The sequence below is a fragment of the Mytilus edulis genome, chromosome 9, assembly GCF_963676685.1.
Source record: "Mytilus edulis chromosome 9, xbMytEdul2.2, whole genome shotgun sequence".
Lineage (NCBI taxonomy): Eukaryota > Metazoa > Mollusca > Bivalvia > Mytilida > Mytilidae > Mytilus > Mytilus edulis.
In genome coordinates this window covers 40,010,073-40,027,751 of record NC_092352.1, presented here as the reverse complement: position 1 = coordinate 40,027,751, position 17,679 = coordinate 40,010,073, and the positions used below count along the sequence as shown (strand labels likewise).

At 33.0% G+C, this 17,679-nt stretch overlaps 1 protein-coding gene across 1 annotated transcript in view; it reads right to left on the bottom strand.

Annotated features, from left to right (window-relative positions):
• Positions 1-12,097: 12,097 nt before the first annotated feature.
• Positions 12,098-17,679, bottom strand: part of LOC139489958 (polycystin family receptor for egg jelly-like) — a 56,036-nt gene continuing 50,454 nt past the window's right edge. The window contains exons 22-24 of the mRNA XM_071276808.1: positions 13,756-15,003; positions 13,121-13,221; positions 12,098-12,430 (exon numbers count right to left, since the gene is read on the bottom strand). Of these exons, the coding sequence (XP_071132909.1) occupies positions 12,212-12,430; positions 13,121-13,221; positions 13,756-15,003 (1,568 nt within the window). The 3' untranslated portion in view covers positions 12,098-12,211. The remainder of the gene's footprint in view (positions 12,431-13,120; positions 13,222-13,755; positions 15,004-17,679) is intronic.

The window sequence follows — 17,679 nt, the reverse complement described above, 5'->3', positions numbered from 1 at the left end:
ATACAGGGTTTAAAAATCAAAGTATGTAAGAATCAATTTCAGAAATAGACCGAGATTTAAAATAGTCTAAAAGTTATATAGAATTTATAAGAATCCAGTATTATAGTTCATTCCACTACGCGATTGAATAATTTTGACGTTTGTGGTTCAACGTATTTTCTAATTCACAATAGATATATCATAATGACCTATAATAGAACAATATCATACTGACGGGATCTGTTAAAGTAAAGTTACGTTATAAGAAATAAAGAAACACAAAAAGTCGCATATACAAAACACACCAGCAAAAAATGAAAGATAATACAAACACATTGACGGGATGTTTAAGTACCGAGCCACGTTAACTGGATATCACATAAAACAATCCAACAGTAGAAGTAATATTAATAATAGAACAAAGACAAATGAAAGAACAAAACAACACGCTGTTAAGATGATAAACAACATCAGTACGCAGAATCTATACATTTTTTACATCAAGACCATCATGTATTATTTGTGAAGTTGATACGGAATATTTATCAACAAGGTCTTGGTACCTTCCGATGAACTTTTTAAGAAAAAGGACGAGACGTTCTTTGACATACGACTGGTTCATCAACTTTCTACTCACACACTGATGACGTTTTACAAAGTCTGAGTAGGAGCTGCAAGTTCTTGAATATCGAAAAGTTGGGAAATATATATCCCATATGCAGGTGAAGTTGGTATAATGCTACTAAGGTGGGGGAAAATTATAATTTCAAAATTAAAATCGTCTGTTTGTCATAGATTCTGGTACTGAGATGACTGTGTAAGTCAAATTCGAGATATAATTCTAAAAATGAGGCGGAGAAAGCCGTGTCTGTTGTAGCTTTAATGTCACCCACCTACCCTATGTACTGTTCTATTTGCACAGCAGCTAGGTGCAATATATGAAGGAATTGTGAACTTCGTGTTAAAAGCTCCAAATTTTGCTCAAATTTACTTCTATCTATACTCTTTAATTTTAGATATGAAGGCAAGCTGGAAATATAGTTAACTTCCGGTAAAATCCAAAATGGCGGATGCATGTTTAAATTTCAACTTTTCTTAATTCTCTTTCAATTTTTTAAATTTAAACTGCAAGAACTGATGTTTTTATTGATCTGCATTAGGTAGCACTCCACAGTTAGGTGTGTAGTTTCGCATTTTGGCCCCTGTGGATTTTTCAAATATGAGAGCTAGTGTGCAATAAAATTCATTTTTGGATAGCTGAGTATTAAAATAGCCTTTGTATTGGGTTTATATGAACATCAAGAGTATGTAATGTATGTAATATAGGCTGTTTTCTGTATGACAGTCCGTATTTGCATGTACCTACCATACATTGGTCCGGCAATTATTGTAATGTTTTTTTCCAACTTTTTATCGCACGAACTTTGTGATTGGATTTTACGAAAAAATGAGGCGAAAGACACCCATTTTTTATTTGATCATTAGGAAGATTTATGAAAACAGTTTCTAAAAAGGTATTACTCAAAGGCATTGAAATTCTAGTTTGATCCAAATTTTGGGGGGATATGTGACATGTCCACCCCCTTTTTTGCAATATTTTATGGTAAATAAATGCAGAATGTTGCCATGGATACACATAAAAGGAATTTATTTTCACTCTTTTAACTTTTGAAAATCAAATCTATGGAATATACTGATTACATACATATGCACATGTACAACACAAACAGTTAGGTTAATGTATTAGAAATCCAGGAATAGGAGATGATAAAACATTTTGTGGCTCATTTTTAATTTTATTTTCTAACTGTGGAGTGCTACCTTATGGCACATCAGAAAGCACAGAAATGCACTTTTTAAGATAAAATTGACCACAAATCTTTAGTCTTTTATGTTCTTGTTTTAGTTCTGAAGGTAAAAAATCTGCTAGAAATGCAATTTATGTTTATTTTATTGTTTACTGTCCTTAGCAACCAAATATACACATTTTGACACTTAGACATGTTGCGGTCTTAAATTTGTACTCCATTAGCTTCGCCATTGTAACCAAAGATTGCGCTTTATATGATATCCTCAGAATGTATCGCTTTATATTTTTGAATGCGAATAAGTCAAATAAACATTTTTAGCAGGATTTTGTATTATAATTTGGCATTAATTAAATTTAATGATGCCAGTACTGCTAGAAATTTATACCCTGCTTGAGAGCTTCTAAACCATGGTTAGGTATGCTATTTACAGCAAAATTGACCTATAAGTGCTTTCTAATACCTAAAAATTGTACAATTTGTCCTCTTTTAAGGTAATTTTATGATTTTAAATTAAGATAATGGGAAAAGTTTTAGAAATTTACCCAAAAATGAGACAGACTTGAAGTTTTTCACTATGATTCAGCATTTATTTTTAAATCACTTTTTGTCGCGTTTCAACATCAACTGCTAACCTTCATAAAATCTTTATTACTGAACCAATTCTAAAAACTAAGGTACCATTTTCATCGTAACAGCTAGTAGAACATAGAAAATATAATAAAAATTGAGGAAGGAGGGGAAAAATTTCACCTTGAGGCACATCAGAAAGCACAGAAATGCACTTTTTAAGATAAAATTGACCACAAATCTTTAGTCTTTTATGTTCTTGTTTTAGTTCTGAAGGTAAAAAATCTGCTAGAAATGCAATTTATGTTTATTTTATTGTTTACTGTCCTTAGCAACCAAATATACACATTTTGACACTTAGACATGTTGCGGTCTTAAATTTGTACTCCATTAGCTTCGCCATTGTAACCAAAGATTGCGCTTTATATGATATCCTCAGAATGTATCGCTTTATATTTTTGAATGCGAATAAGTCAAATAAACATTTTTAGCAGGATTTTGTATTATAATTTGGCATTAATTAAATTTAATGATGCCAGTACTGCTAGAAATTTATACCCTGCTTGAGAGCTTCTAAACCATGGTTAGGTATGCTATTTACAGCAAAATTGACCTATAAGTGCTTTCTAATACCTAAAAATTGTACAATTTGTCCTCTTTTAAGGTAATTTTATGATTTTAAATTAAGATAATGGGAAAAGTTTTAGAAATTTACCCAAAAATGAGACAGACTTGAAGTTTTTCACTATGATTCAGCATTTATTTTTAAATCACTTTTTGTCGCGTTTCAACATCAACTGCTAACCTTCATAAAATCTTTATTACTGAACCAATTCTAAAAACTAAGGTACCATTTTCATCGTAACAGCTAGTAGAACATAGAAAATATAATAAAAATTGAGGAAGGAGGGGAAAAATTTCACCTTAAGGTAGCACTCCACAGTTAGGTGTGTAGTTTCGCATTTTGGCCCCTGTGGATTTTTCAAATATGAGAGCTAGTGTGCAATAAAATTCATTTTTGGATAGCTGAGTATTAAAATAGCCTTTGTATTGGGTTTATATGAACATCAAGAGTATGTAATGTATGTAATATAGGCTGTTTTCTGTATGACAGTCCGTATTTGCATGTCCCTACCATACATTGGTCCGGCAATTATTGTAATGTTTTTTTCCAACTTTTTATCGCACGAACTTTGTGATTGGATTTTACGAAAAAATGAGGCGAAAGACACCCATTTTTTATTTGATCATTAGGAAGATTTATGAAAACAGTTTCTAAAAAGGTATTACTCAAAGGCATTGAAATTCTAGTTTGATCCAAATTTTGGGGGGATATGTGACATGTCCACCCCCTTTTTTGCAATATTTTATGGTAAATAAATGCAGAATGTTGCCATGGATACACATAAAAGGAATTTATTTTCACTCTTTTAACTTTTGAAAATCAAATCTATGGAATATACTGATTACATACATATGCACATGTACAACACAAACAGTTAGGTTAATGTATTAGAAATCCAGGAATAGGAGATGATAAAACATTTTGTGGCTCATTTTTAATTTTATTTTCTAACTGTGGAGTGCTACCTTATGGCACATCAGAAAGCACAGAAATGCACTTTTTAAGATAAAATTGACCACAAATCTTTAGTCTTTTATGTTCTTGTTTTAGTTCTGAAGGTAAAAAATCTGCTAGAAATGCAATTTATGTTTATTTTATTGTTTACTGTCCTTAGCAACCAAATATACACATTTTGACACTTAGACATGTTGCGGTCTTAAATTTGTACTCCATTAGCTTCGCCATTGTAACCAAAGATTGCGCTTTATATGATATCCTCAGAATGTATCGCTTTATATTTTTGAATGCGAATAAGTCAAATAAACATTTTTAGCAGGATTTTGTATTATAATTTGGCATTAATTAAATTTAATGATGCCAGTACTGCTAGAAATTTATACCCTGCTTGAGAGCTTCTAAACCATGGTTAGGTATGCTATTTACAGCAAAATTGACCTATAAGTGCTTTCTAATACCTAAAAATTGTACAATTTGTCCTCTTTTAAGGTAATTTTATGATTTTAAATTAAGATAATGGGAAAAGTTTTAGAAATTTACCCAAAAATGAGACAGACTTGAAGTTTTTCACTATGATTCAGCATTTATTTTTAAATCACTTTTTGTCGCGTTTCAACATCAACTGCTAACCTTCATAAAATCTTTATTACTGAACCAATTCTAAAAACTAAGGTACCATTTTCATCGTAACAGCTAGTAGAACATAGAAAATATAATAAAAATTGAGGAAGGAGGGGAAAAATTTCACCTTAAGGTAGCACTCCACAGTTAGGTGTGTAGTTTCGCATTTTGGCCCCTGTGGATTTTTCAAATATGAGAGCTAGTGTGCAATAAAATTCATTTTTGGATAGCTGAGTATTAAAATAGCCTTTGTATTGGGTTTATATGAACATCAAGAGTATGTAATGTATGTAATATAGGCTGTTTTCTGTATGACAGTCCGTATTTGCATGTCCCTACCATACATTGGTCCGGCAATTATTGTAATGTTTTTTTCCAACTTTTTATCGCACGAACTTTGTGATTGGATTTTACGAAAAAATGAGGCGAAAGACACCCATTTTTTATTTGATCATTAGGAAGATTTATGAAAACAGTTTCTAAAAAGGTATTACTCAAAGGCATTGAAATTCTAGTTTGATCCAAATTTTGGGGGGATATGTGACATGTCCACCCCCTTTTTTGCAATATTTTATGGTAAATAAATGCAGAATGTTGCCATGGATACACATAAAAGGAATTTATTTTCACTCTTTTAACTTTTGAAAATCAAATCTATGGAATATACTGATTACATACATATGCACATGTACAACACAAACAGTTAGGTTAATGTATTAGAAATCCAGGAATAGGAGATGATAAAACATTTTGTGGCTCATTTTTAATTTTATTTTCTAACTGTGGAGTGCTACCTTAGATGGTCTTCAGTGTTTAGAAGCAGCAATTTGGTGACGTTAAGTCAACTTCCGGTCGAAATTTCATGTTAAAATTCAAGAAAAATATCGCATTTTAATTTGCAAAAAATTATGTAATAGAATCATGTATTTATTTCTTAAGAGAGCATTGACATTCAAATCATATGATGAACAATATTGTTTTATTACTATATACTAATGAAGATATACATACAATTTATAAATCAAGAGTCTAAATAACAATTCAAAGATGAGCTCTTAAAGATCAAACTTATTGAGTCATCAGATGATCAAAAACTAGGCAGTTCTTCCTCAAATGATGAAGACATTGACTGGGATTGATTTTAGTTGATTTATATCTTTTGGAGTTTAGTGTGACGTTCATTTTCACTGAACTAGTATATATTTTTGTATAGGGACCAGCTGAGGATCACCTCCGGGTGTGGGAATTTCTCGCTGCATGGAACGCCCATTTGCGGCATTCGGCTGTTGTCTGCTCTTTGGTCAGTTTGTTTTTCTCTTTGACATATTCCCCATTTCCATTCTCAATGTTAAATGTATAATTTGTCAAAATATGACAGACGAATAGCTGCAATGCGATATACCCGCAAAGTCTATCAATATTGGTGCCGGATATGTTACACTGGCGGAAAATTTCGTTGAATACAAAGAACTTCCATGTTTGCCGTCTACGACCAATCTGTATACACAATATGATCTAGTGGTCTTCCTTGTACTATGCACAGAAAACTATGCAACATGGCATAATACCTGCCATCTAACACAGAACGAAAGAGAGATAAAATAAGACATCAAAAGGATACAAGATAATATGTAAAAAAAACCAGTCAATCGGAGCTTGAAAGTCACCCGCACCAGCTTACCATGAAAAATACTATAAAAGAATGTGTATGTTACTTTTGTTGTTCATAGAAACCAGATGAAAACCTCCACGAAGAAACAACAAGTAATGTGATATCCCTTTTCGTCAATGTGTACTAAAGCTTCAGTACACAACTTTATCAGAGATCAGTGCTGGGAAATTATTGTAAAAGAAACGAAATATCATATATAATGGCTTGCTAATCTTATCGGCAGACATCAATAGTCACTAGTAAATATGAGACTGAATAAGGAAGATACAGACGAATAAGCCATAGAATCGAATTAACTAATTTCGTCAGCTACATTGAAGATTCCATAACCGAAGAAGATTTAGCACCAGTATTTAAGATGTCAGTTTTTTTTCTAGACGAATAAAGAATCTATGTGTTGACATTTAAGACAGAGTTCATAGTACACGATAAAAGGTTGTTTGCTTGTGATAGAGCTTTCATATGTTTGACTTGGTTGGAGAGTTGTCTCAATTGCACTCATACAACAACTTCTTATATCTAATGCTTGCTTAATTTCGTGATATTCAGGAATAAAAACAAGTGAGAGAGAATTAACTTGCTTTCAAAGGTGATATAGGACCCTCGTTTCAGAAATCAGGTGATGATGACTTTGACTCAAACTAAATGCAGATTTATAAAGCAGTAGCAATAATTCGAAGCGACATGTTTATTTTTACATTTTGGTTTGGCGGTAGTTTTTACAGTGCACTGCGAGGAGAATTTGTTCCAAGATCTCTCGTTACTCTTGTTAGTATGTTGCTGTATGGACAAGATTCAACAACAGACTCTTGTTAGCAGGAAAAACTAACGATTGCTTAGATGTTAAAACTTAACAGCTACAAACGAATCATTAACGTTAACTCGCCAAAGATCCGTCATCATGCATTTAAAGAAACTTTTTACATATGCCCCTAAGAATAATGGTTAACTGTCAGACAGAAAACATGAAATAAACATGTTGTTAAGTAAGATGAAGGCACTGTTAACAAAAAAACTCATTAGAAGATAGATGATAGCTTGACAAGAACTGGCAATTCTTGCTTAAGAGTTGGAGAAGAGGGGCAAAAGATACAAGAGGGACAGTCATGTATCGATTTTTTTATGAAGAGGACACAACTGACCATGAGCAGAAACTAAGTTATCAAATGTCGTTAATCCATGACGTAGCTTCTGTGGAAGAAGAGTAAGGAAATCAAATTTTGAAGACAGCAACGAACTGCTTGTTCTGTTTACTAGTAGCAATTAAAGATATAGCGCCCTCAGCAGCTGTTGATGCTATTCGTCCTGCGTTGAATAGAAATAGTTGAAAAGTACCAGTATAAAAAGTTTATCTAAGAGAAAACTTGGACGAGTTATCTAAATAGGAATTTAAAATCTCATCAATCCACCAGCATTCAGTCTGAATTACTTTAATACGAAGTCTTTAGAACCATTGACAAGATGTAATTATTGTAGACAATATAAAGATTGACGGTACAAGGAGACGTTGTCAAAGGCAAACATGCTAATCACTAAACTGATAGAGCTTCTCACGTGTAGATAAAAACAAAACAGAGCTCATTCGTTTTCTGTCCAATAAACTGATGAATGAATACATTTTCAGGAAGAGAATTATTGCTACAGTTGATACCGATGTAATAGTTCTTGTTGTGTCCTGCTTTCGTGTGACAAATGCAGCTGATATTTATGGGTTTCTTTAGGACTAGAAAACACTTCGGGTACATTTCAATTCATGAGCTTGCTAACTTTTAGGGCAAGAAAAAGCATATGCATTGCCTTTTTTGTCCATGCATTCACTGGATTCGGCACTGTTGCATCGATCGCTGGTTAAGGAAAAAACAGCTTGGGATACATGGATGGCATTGAAGAACATTCACTGTTAGGAGAGACCAATATCGTATCAGCTACATGGTAGTGCTATGTAGATGTGTGTCTTCTGAACGAGTAGCTAGTCTAGTTGCTATCCATATCTATGTAGCAGCTAGCTACACGTTCGATAGAAATAAATCTACGTAACCCTAATTAGCCGCTACGATATTGAACGCAACCCAGGCGAATACTCTGAATGTCGAAACCACTATTATGCAATTAATCGAACGATTTGTTATTCTGATGTATGATCGAACAAATATATTAGAGAAGGTCAATGATATTCAACCTTTTTTTTGGCCAAAATTGGTTATTTTTATCAAATATATGTATTCTGTCTCTAAACTACGTTTTCTTGTGATATTCTTTGCCGGAAGTGACAAAATTCTGAATAAAATAATATCCTGAGGGTTTCAATGAAATGATACATTATTGGCTACCAGTTGTGAAAATTAAACCATTAATCAGTTATTAAATGCATGTCCGCCATTTGATGATAAAACCGGAAGTGGATAAAATCAAGCTTGCCTCCATATCTAATTTTGTAAAGAATGGTCCAAACTAGGTTTCTACCAAATATTATGCTTTTAACACAAAGTGCACAATTATTCACCTATCTGCTAGACTATATTGTCATATGTTATCTTCTTCTAACATTGTCTTTTCAGAAATATACATACTTAGCATATGAGATGGGATATGTAATTAAAAACTATTATGAACACCATATTTTTCATAATTAAAAGTAAATCCAGGAAAGCACTTCGGATTACATTTATCCGAAGGCTTTTTTTGGATTTACTTTTAATTATGAAAAATATGGTGTTCATAAAAGTTTTTGTTATAATGTTGTTATCAAGTTTTAAAACACTGTGCCAGAATTCGGTTTCTAATCGATCGCCTAAAATCGCGTACGCATCCTTTTTAAAGGTTTTGAGTTGGATAAAATTTTACTTATGAATTAATTCGTGTATTGCTATAGAATAAAGATGTATTTAAATTGATTATAATAAAATAAAGTGGCATTCTAAAAACAAAATTGAGAATGGAAATGGGGAATATGTCAAAGAGACAACAACCCGACCAAAGAGCTGAAAACAGGAGAAGGCCACCAATGGGTCTTAAATACAGCGGGAAAACCCACACCCTGAGGCGTGCTTAAGCTGGTCCCTTAACAAATATGTGTAATTATAGTTCACAGTGACTGATAATTAGGGTCATACTAAACCTAGAAACACATAAAAGAAACTAAAATTACAAATCATACAAGACTAACAAATGCGCACAGTTAAAGAGGTGGGAGTCCAAAGTCAGAATAGGTAACAAAAGAAACTAAACAAAATGACAATATTACATAAATTAGCAAAGACAACTACATGTAGCAGTAACTGACTTGCTAGCTCACTTTTACTGATTGATCGATTATGTCTCCATCATATGGATATCAAGCATAACACTCCCGTTAGATGTTTAGTATCATACTCATACTATCACAAAATATATGTGAAGAACATAACCCGTATCATGTTGACAACTGGTTTTAGAATACATGTGTTTACTTCCGATGCAAAGACCCTACAATTAAGTGTACTTGTAAGTAGAATAGACAGTTTAGTAGTCGAACAATGGCTTGAAGACGAAATAAATGTATATTTGAAAGGTGTTTGTGCAGCTTCGGAAGGCAGTAAATTAAAAAAAAAAGATTAGTATTGACTAGTTAAAATAGATTATAGATATTGTTACGATGATCAAATACCAGGACATACCGTCTCTAAGACTTGTAAAAGAAGGCAGAAGATTTCTAACGGCTATCAAACTCATCACAAAATGTTATAAAATAATCATCTTTTATTTTTTGTATTACACATCTTCATTGTTATTTTGTTTTATCATTGCTGAAGACAGTTCGTTAGTTTGTGACTATTTATAGATATGTGGTATGACTACAAATAAGACAACTTTATATTTTATATGCAAAAATGACAAAGAAATATAGGATTGCATTCAGTCATTGATTTTTTTTATGCATTATTTTTCATGAAATTAAACGAGGTACCAGAAGAGAATAGTAAATTAGTATTAAAATTCTGTCATATCATTGTGGGTCATAAAATAAAATATACTTATATATATTGACTGCTTCTTTGAATGTGTGTATGTTAAGTTTTGGTGTTGTATATTTATGTTGAAATAATGAAAACAATGCACTCTGTGTGTCCAGAGACATAAGTTTTAATTGACAAAAATCTAACACTTAATGAATGATTAACAGTAGAAAATAACAGCAGAAAAAATTAACAAGTAATAAAACGTTCGTTGACAAAGTCGCTGACTGAGTAGACACATACATTTACAAATTGTTCTATATTACATCAAACTTTACCCTGCCATTGGCAGTTAACAAAGACAACCATACACATATTTATAAAATGCATATTTGTTATAATGAACATATTTTGCCTGGCTGTGTGGTGAACGACGTCATCACAAATTGTCAAACAAGCACAATACACGTTTCCTGCACATTTTGTTCCAGAGGTAGTGGATTTTCATTTTTTTTTTGCAAAACGAAACAAAATATATATGAGATTTAGTGCTCGTAAAAAACATAATCGTCGATCAGGGGGTAAATTGTCGATATCTCATTTATAAACTGTAACAGATAATCATATAAATGTAAATGCTATTTAATATATTTTCACTAGGTTATAAAAGGTTAATATCAGTCTCACTGAGTGGTTATCGAATGCAAATTGCACGTGTCTAAATAATATAATGAAAAGATTGCTGTTTTATTTATTGAAAGGAACTATTATATTCATATGATAGTTATTGCAAAATGACCAGTTCTTCGATGACTATTATTTTTATTTCATTAAGGAACCATGTTTTTAAAAGTCTAAATTCTAATTGTTCAAAGTAAACTCTGTTATTGTACGATTTCTATAAGAAAGAGTGATGGCCAGTTATAGTGTTAACTATAAGTTACTGCCATTCATTTAAGTGCAATTTTTCTGTTTATGAATACAAAAAAATATTTTCTTTTTCTTTTATAATAAACGAAAACATATGGTATACAATTCAACAACTTCAAACAAAATTGAAATCACTCAATACAAAGAAACCACGCCTCACTGGTCATTGACATATAAAGGTCCGTTAACAACTGGTGTTCTGGTTCTTTTTGTCTGTAAAAGACCAGTGGTATATTTTTCTACTTCAGAATAAAGAATGTCATGTGGCTCCTTGTAATCCAATAAGAGAAGCTTATTCTTAATCGATACGAAATAAATATATAAATATATAATAAACAATGTTTATAAGATATTGTCTAACGTAAATTTGTATTTCCAAAAAGTACACATAGCAAAACGATTACTAGAATTGCTCAATTGTAAATCAAAAACCCCAAAAGTAACATTGTTTTATGCAATTCAGCATCAATTTTGAATACAAAGAAATGTGAACAAACTAGACCTTAAACATTAATGGTGGTACTACTACGAAGTTGAACTGTTAATATAAAGTCGTTGTAAAGAAAATACGATGAGATTTAAGGACAACTAATAAACATTAAAATGATTGCAGAAATATTTTAAACTAGTAAGTCTACACTTGTAACAAACCGTTTTTAAAAAAAACTAAAAACTTAGAAATTGCTAGGGTAAAATATATTCAGAATTTCATCAATAGCTTTTTTTCAATACCTGCTTCTATATTTTTCTTATTGACCAAACAGTTCTTACATCAACCTGACACTTACTAAATGAATTATAGCAATTTGATTTTTTTTTTATCGAATTTTTATATATACATGTACCAAATTTTCCGATACGTCAACCACTAATGTTCAAGGTTTTTGTACTTTCCTTCCATTGGCAAATATATTTTAAAGTGAATACACATAAGTATGGTAATTTATCTCTTACAATCATCCTTGTGTACAGATATAAAAAGATATAAGAAAAGTTAACGAACAATCATAGTTTTGATCTATTGTATGAAACGTTTTACCGTCGAAACGATTGATATTTTGTTTTAAGCTCTGATACTTCATGTCACATTCCTTTCTTCAGAGAGTAAATACGCTTACAAATAACTGCTGTAAGATTTGTTTTCATTGCTTTTTGGGTTTGAAAATGCAAGGTCAATATCTCTAGGTGTCCTGGCCCTGGAAATACAACCACTCCTTTCGGACAATTTATTAAAACTTTTCCTGTCTTCTTCGCTGATCAAATAATCAAGGTCTTCTTTGCTTATTTTGTCTCCTTCAGATGACTGGTTTTTTTCTCCAGTTTTTTCTTTTTTCTGAAAACCAAATTTGATCAGTATATTAATTATCAACTTGTAATACAAAAAAAAACTCCTTTATACTGTTAGTGATGGTATTACTTTCGTTTTCTGGTTAAACATATTATCAAAATTTTGAAGGAGAACTAACAGATTTTTCACGAAAAACAAAAACATATACAATGTACGTTTTTGAAGATCAATTCACCATTTTCTACATTTGAAAATGCCTGTACTAAGTCAGGAATATTACAGTTGTTGTCCAATCGTTTTTTTTTTATGTCTTTTGTCATTTGATTTTGCCATGTGATTAGGGTCTTTCCGATTGAATTTTTCTCGGAGTTCAGTATTTTCGGATTTTACTTTTTTCATTATTGATCAGTATAATGCTTGGCTGACTATCGCCATGCATCCAATATGGCTGGTAAAAGTCCCATTCATGCGAGACTAAATTCGTATACAAACTATGTGGACTAGTATTTTGATTACTTTTACATCATACCTGTGCATTCAACAGAAATAAGAATAGTTCAATTTTATATTCATTAGATAAGCCGCTACAGAAATCGAAATATGTGTTATTGCAACTGCTGTTTTTGAAAAGGGAGGCAATTAATGATAAAATTGGGGAACAAATTATCAAAATTAAAATGAAGCAAATGCTGTCAGAAACAAAATTGTGATTTTAATTCTTTTATCTATACTGACTAAATTTTCGTCTCCAACTTCTCCAAAAGTATCCCTCAGGAGTTGTAGTACGTTTGGTGTGTCAATTTGAGCATTCTTCTTTGGTACGCCTGTCGTGTACTCTGAAAGTGCAAATTCAAAATAAAGATCTCGTGGTCATGTACACAAATAAATTATAAAAATGTTATGCAATAATTTGATAATCTATACAGAATTAATAAGATAGTATAGGTGTTATATATTTAAAATGTGTTTAAATCATCATTATCGTACCTTCCTTTCTCGAAATTATAACGAAATATGAATGAAACTTGAGTTTCTTTAAAAAAAAGTACCTATATCTATAATATATTTCTGTAAAATTAAACAGAAGATATTGAGGTTAGATAGTAAAATATTTGATAAGGTCATCTTAAGATGCACAATATGTATCAAGACGTCTAAACTGTATCCGCACCTTTCATCAAAGTCATAAAACAACAGATCAGTTAGACAGTAGACGTGCACATATGTAACATTTTAATTTCCCCTGCACGGAGACTCTATTGGCAAATTAATTTCAGAGAAGGAAAGAAGACATAATATCAAAATAGATATTCCAACGATATCGTCCAAATGGCTCATTCAAAGCTTTGTAACATGCATTAATGACTTACTTTTCTGTACACTGTTTTGTCGTTTGTTACTTCTCAAATGGATGCCTACCAATCCTAACAAATCCGTAAATGCCCCTTTAATTAAATCGAGAATTCCTATTGGACTCTCATTCTGGTAATTTGCACGTACTTCCGTGATGCTCTGGTTCAAAATGGCAGCAAACATCGTTAACAAAATAAAAATGATAAACAACACATACACAAAGAAATATACTTGTGCAAAGGACGGAGCCGCAGCAACCATCTTATCAAGACTGTTTCTGCCTATCAAAGTATTAGCCAGACTCCCGCTTGCCGTGAGCATGTTATGATAATCAAACATCGAAGAGCCAAATAATAAATGGCCCAGAATAACAAACCCAAAAAATCCTAATCCGAATACCACAAAAAAGCTAAATAGTTGTGGAGCAGCGTGTTTGACGACTGTTACGAGTTCGGCACATCTTTTATTATATCCTAAGGCTTTAAGTATTCTAAGAGTGGCCGTGAATACTATAATACCAACTATACTATTGAATACATTATCCCAGAAGACAATTTGAACGAAACTTAGGAAGCCACTCTTATCATTGTAATACCGTTTCAGTGCTCTGCTTGTTTGAATATATTTAACAATCCAGACAGCAATAGCGGCATAACTCAATACAACAGTTATTAGATCGATGACATTCCATGCAGCTTTAAAGAAATCACATTCTTGGTCACGAAATTTTCCAATTATTTTGACAGTTGCTATTATAAGAGCTATAATATAGATAAAGTAAAAAAGAATGGAGAACGCACCCGTTGCATCCGTTAAGAGTGTCGGTCTGAAAGATTGTGTAAATGTGTACGTTAATACATTTCCCGTATCGGTGAACTCAACAGCAAAGGTAGAAAAGGCAATAAGCTTGATATTTGAATTATATAATGAAAACTCAATCAAAAGAGCTCTGGTCCTGCGATCCATCCATCGGTGTGTTTTTATTTCGTTTAAGATGGTATTGACAGAATCACGGTTGTTTGGAAAATCTTGAACATAACCACCCCCTCCGTACACATCATAACCTCCAGCGAATGGCATGCTATGCAGTTCTTCTGCTGATTTGTACTTATATGCATCCTTCGTTAGGAAACTGTTTTCTGCTCCCGGGCATGTTGAGTTCCTTGGAAGCCATGACACACAGTGATGACGTTTTTCTTCTCTTCTCGATTGAAAATCAGTTGTGCAGAAATGATTTGGTGTAAGTTTCCAATAACCACATTTTTCTACAAGCAAAATGAATAAATAAAAAAAGACTTGCATGGACCTTGTAGTTTTAACACCAGCATCTATATCTAACTCAGCTTTGGTCGGAAATGTTAACATTCTTATGCATTGCAGTCATGAGCTCAAGACCATGATTTCGAGAGTTTTGTATGTATGTGAAGTTAGCAGCCGGTTCGTTATTCGTTATTCGATATTCAATATCCAACCGGCTGCTAGCAGCCAGTTTGATATTCAAAATTTAGTGAAAAATCATAAGAAATTAAATACTTGAAATTATAAAAAGCACGATTTTCATAGTCAAAAGGACTGAGAAGATACTGTACGTAGGAATCATTAAATGACCATAAACCCTTTTCCGTGCTACTTATTTGTCTGTATGTAATATAGAGTTTTGTCATAAAAACGACTTCAAAGATGTACTTTTGTGTATAATGTTTCTTACGACAAAAAGAAAAACCAATAACTCTAGAAATATTTTTAACTATAAATAGAAATATATATGGAAAGCCAAAAAAAAAAATTTCATTCAAAAAATGTCCAAATTTTAGGACAAAGGGCACAGGGTGATGGTGAGAGCCCCCTGATCTCTCAATCTTTCTAATATTTAATAGACATTTAGTCAATAGGTAGATACAAACGTGACTAAAAGGACTTTGGGTACACTTCCTGTCTTCTATGTTTACGGAGCGCCCAAAGTGCCAGTTGGATATTCAAAATATATAGCGAAAACCTACCCGAGACCGCTTAAATGAGGTTGAGACCCCCCTTGTCTTTCAATGTCCCTAAAATTCAACCAAATCATTGACTCTGTATATATAAAGATTGCATTAGATGGAGTTTCCAGAAAAACGTCATCTTCAATATCTACGGAGGGCTAAGATTGTCACTTTTCATCAAAAAATGTCCAAATTTTAGGACAAAGGGCACAGGGTGATGGTGAGAGCCCCCTGATCTCTCAATCTTTCTAATATTTAACAGACATTTAGTCAATAGGTAGATACAAACGTGACTAAAAGGACTTTGGGTACACTTCCTGTCTTCTATGTTTACGGAGCGCCCAAAGTGCCAGTTGGATATTCAAAATATATAGCGAAAACCTACCCGAGACCGCTTAAATGAGGTTGAGACCCCCCTGGTCTTTCAATGTCCCTAAAATTCAACTAAATCATTGACTTTGTATATATAAAGATTGTATTAGATGGAGTTTCCAGAAAAACGTCATCTTCAATATCTACGGAGGGCTAAGATTGTCACTTTTCAGTCAAAAAATGTCCAAATTTTAGGACAAAGGGCACAGGGTGATGGTGAGAGCACCCTGATCTCTCAATCTTTCTAATATTTAACAGACATTTAGTCAATAGGTAGATACCAACGTGACTAAAAGGACTTTGGGTACACTTCCTGTCTTCTATGTTTACGGAGCGCCCAAAGTGCCAGTTGGATATTCAAAATATATAGCGAAAACCTACCCGAGACCGCTTAAATAAGGTTGAGACCCCCCTGGTCTTTCAATGTCCCTAAAATTCAACCAAATCATTGACTCTGTATATATAAAGATTGTATTAGATGGAGTTTTCAGAAAAACGTCATCTTCAATATCTACGGAGGGCTAAGATTGTCACTTTTCAGTCAAAAAATGTCCAAATTTTAGGACAAAGGGCACAGGGTGATGGTGAGAGCCCCCTGATCTCTCAATCTTTCTAATATTTAACAGACATTTAGTCAATAGGTAGATACCAACGTGACTAAAAGGACTTTGGGTACACTTCCTGTCTTCTATGTTTACGGAGCGCCCAAAGTGCCAGTTGGATATTCAAAATATATAGCGAAAACCTACCCGAGACCGCTTAAATGAGGTTGAGACCCCCCTGGTCTTTCAATGTCCCTAAAATTCAACCAAATCATTGACTCTGTATATATAAAGATTGTATTAGATGGAGTTTCCAGAAAAACGTCATCTTCAATATCTACGGAGGGCTAAGATTGTCACTTTTCAGTCAAAAAATGTCCAAATTTTAGGACAAAGGGCACAGGGTGATGGTGAGAGCCCCCTGATCTCTCAATCTTTCTAATATTTAATAGACATTTAGTCAATAGGTAGATACAAACGTGACTAAAAGGACTTTGGGTACACTTCCTGTCTTCTATGTTTACGGAGCGCCCAAAGTGCCAGTTGGATATTCAAAATATATAGCGAAAACCTACCCGAGACCGCTTAAATGAGGTTGAGACCCCCCTGGTCTTTCAATGTCCCTAAAATTCAACCAAATCATTGACTTTGTATATATAAAGATTGTATTAGATGGAGTTTCCAGAAAAACGTCATCTTTAATATCTACGGAGGGCTAAGATTGTCACTTTTCAGTCAAAAAATGTCCAAATTTTAGGACAAAGGGCACAGGGTGATGGTGAGAGCCCCCTGATCTCTCAATCTTTCTAATATTTAACAGACATTTAGTCAATAGGTAGATACAAACGTGACTAAAAGGACTTTGGGTACACTTCCTGTCTTCTATGTTTACGGAGCGCCCAAAGTGCCAGTTGGATATTCAAAATATATAGCGAAAACCTACCCGAGACCGCTTAAATAAGGTTGAGACCCCCCTGGTCTTTCAATGTCCCTAAAATTCAACCAAATCATTGACTCTGTATATATAAAGATTGTATTAGATGGA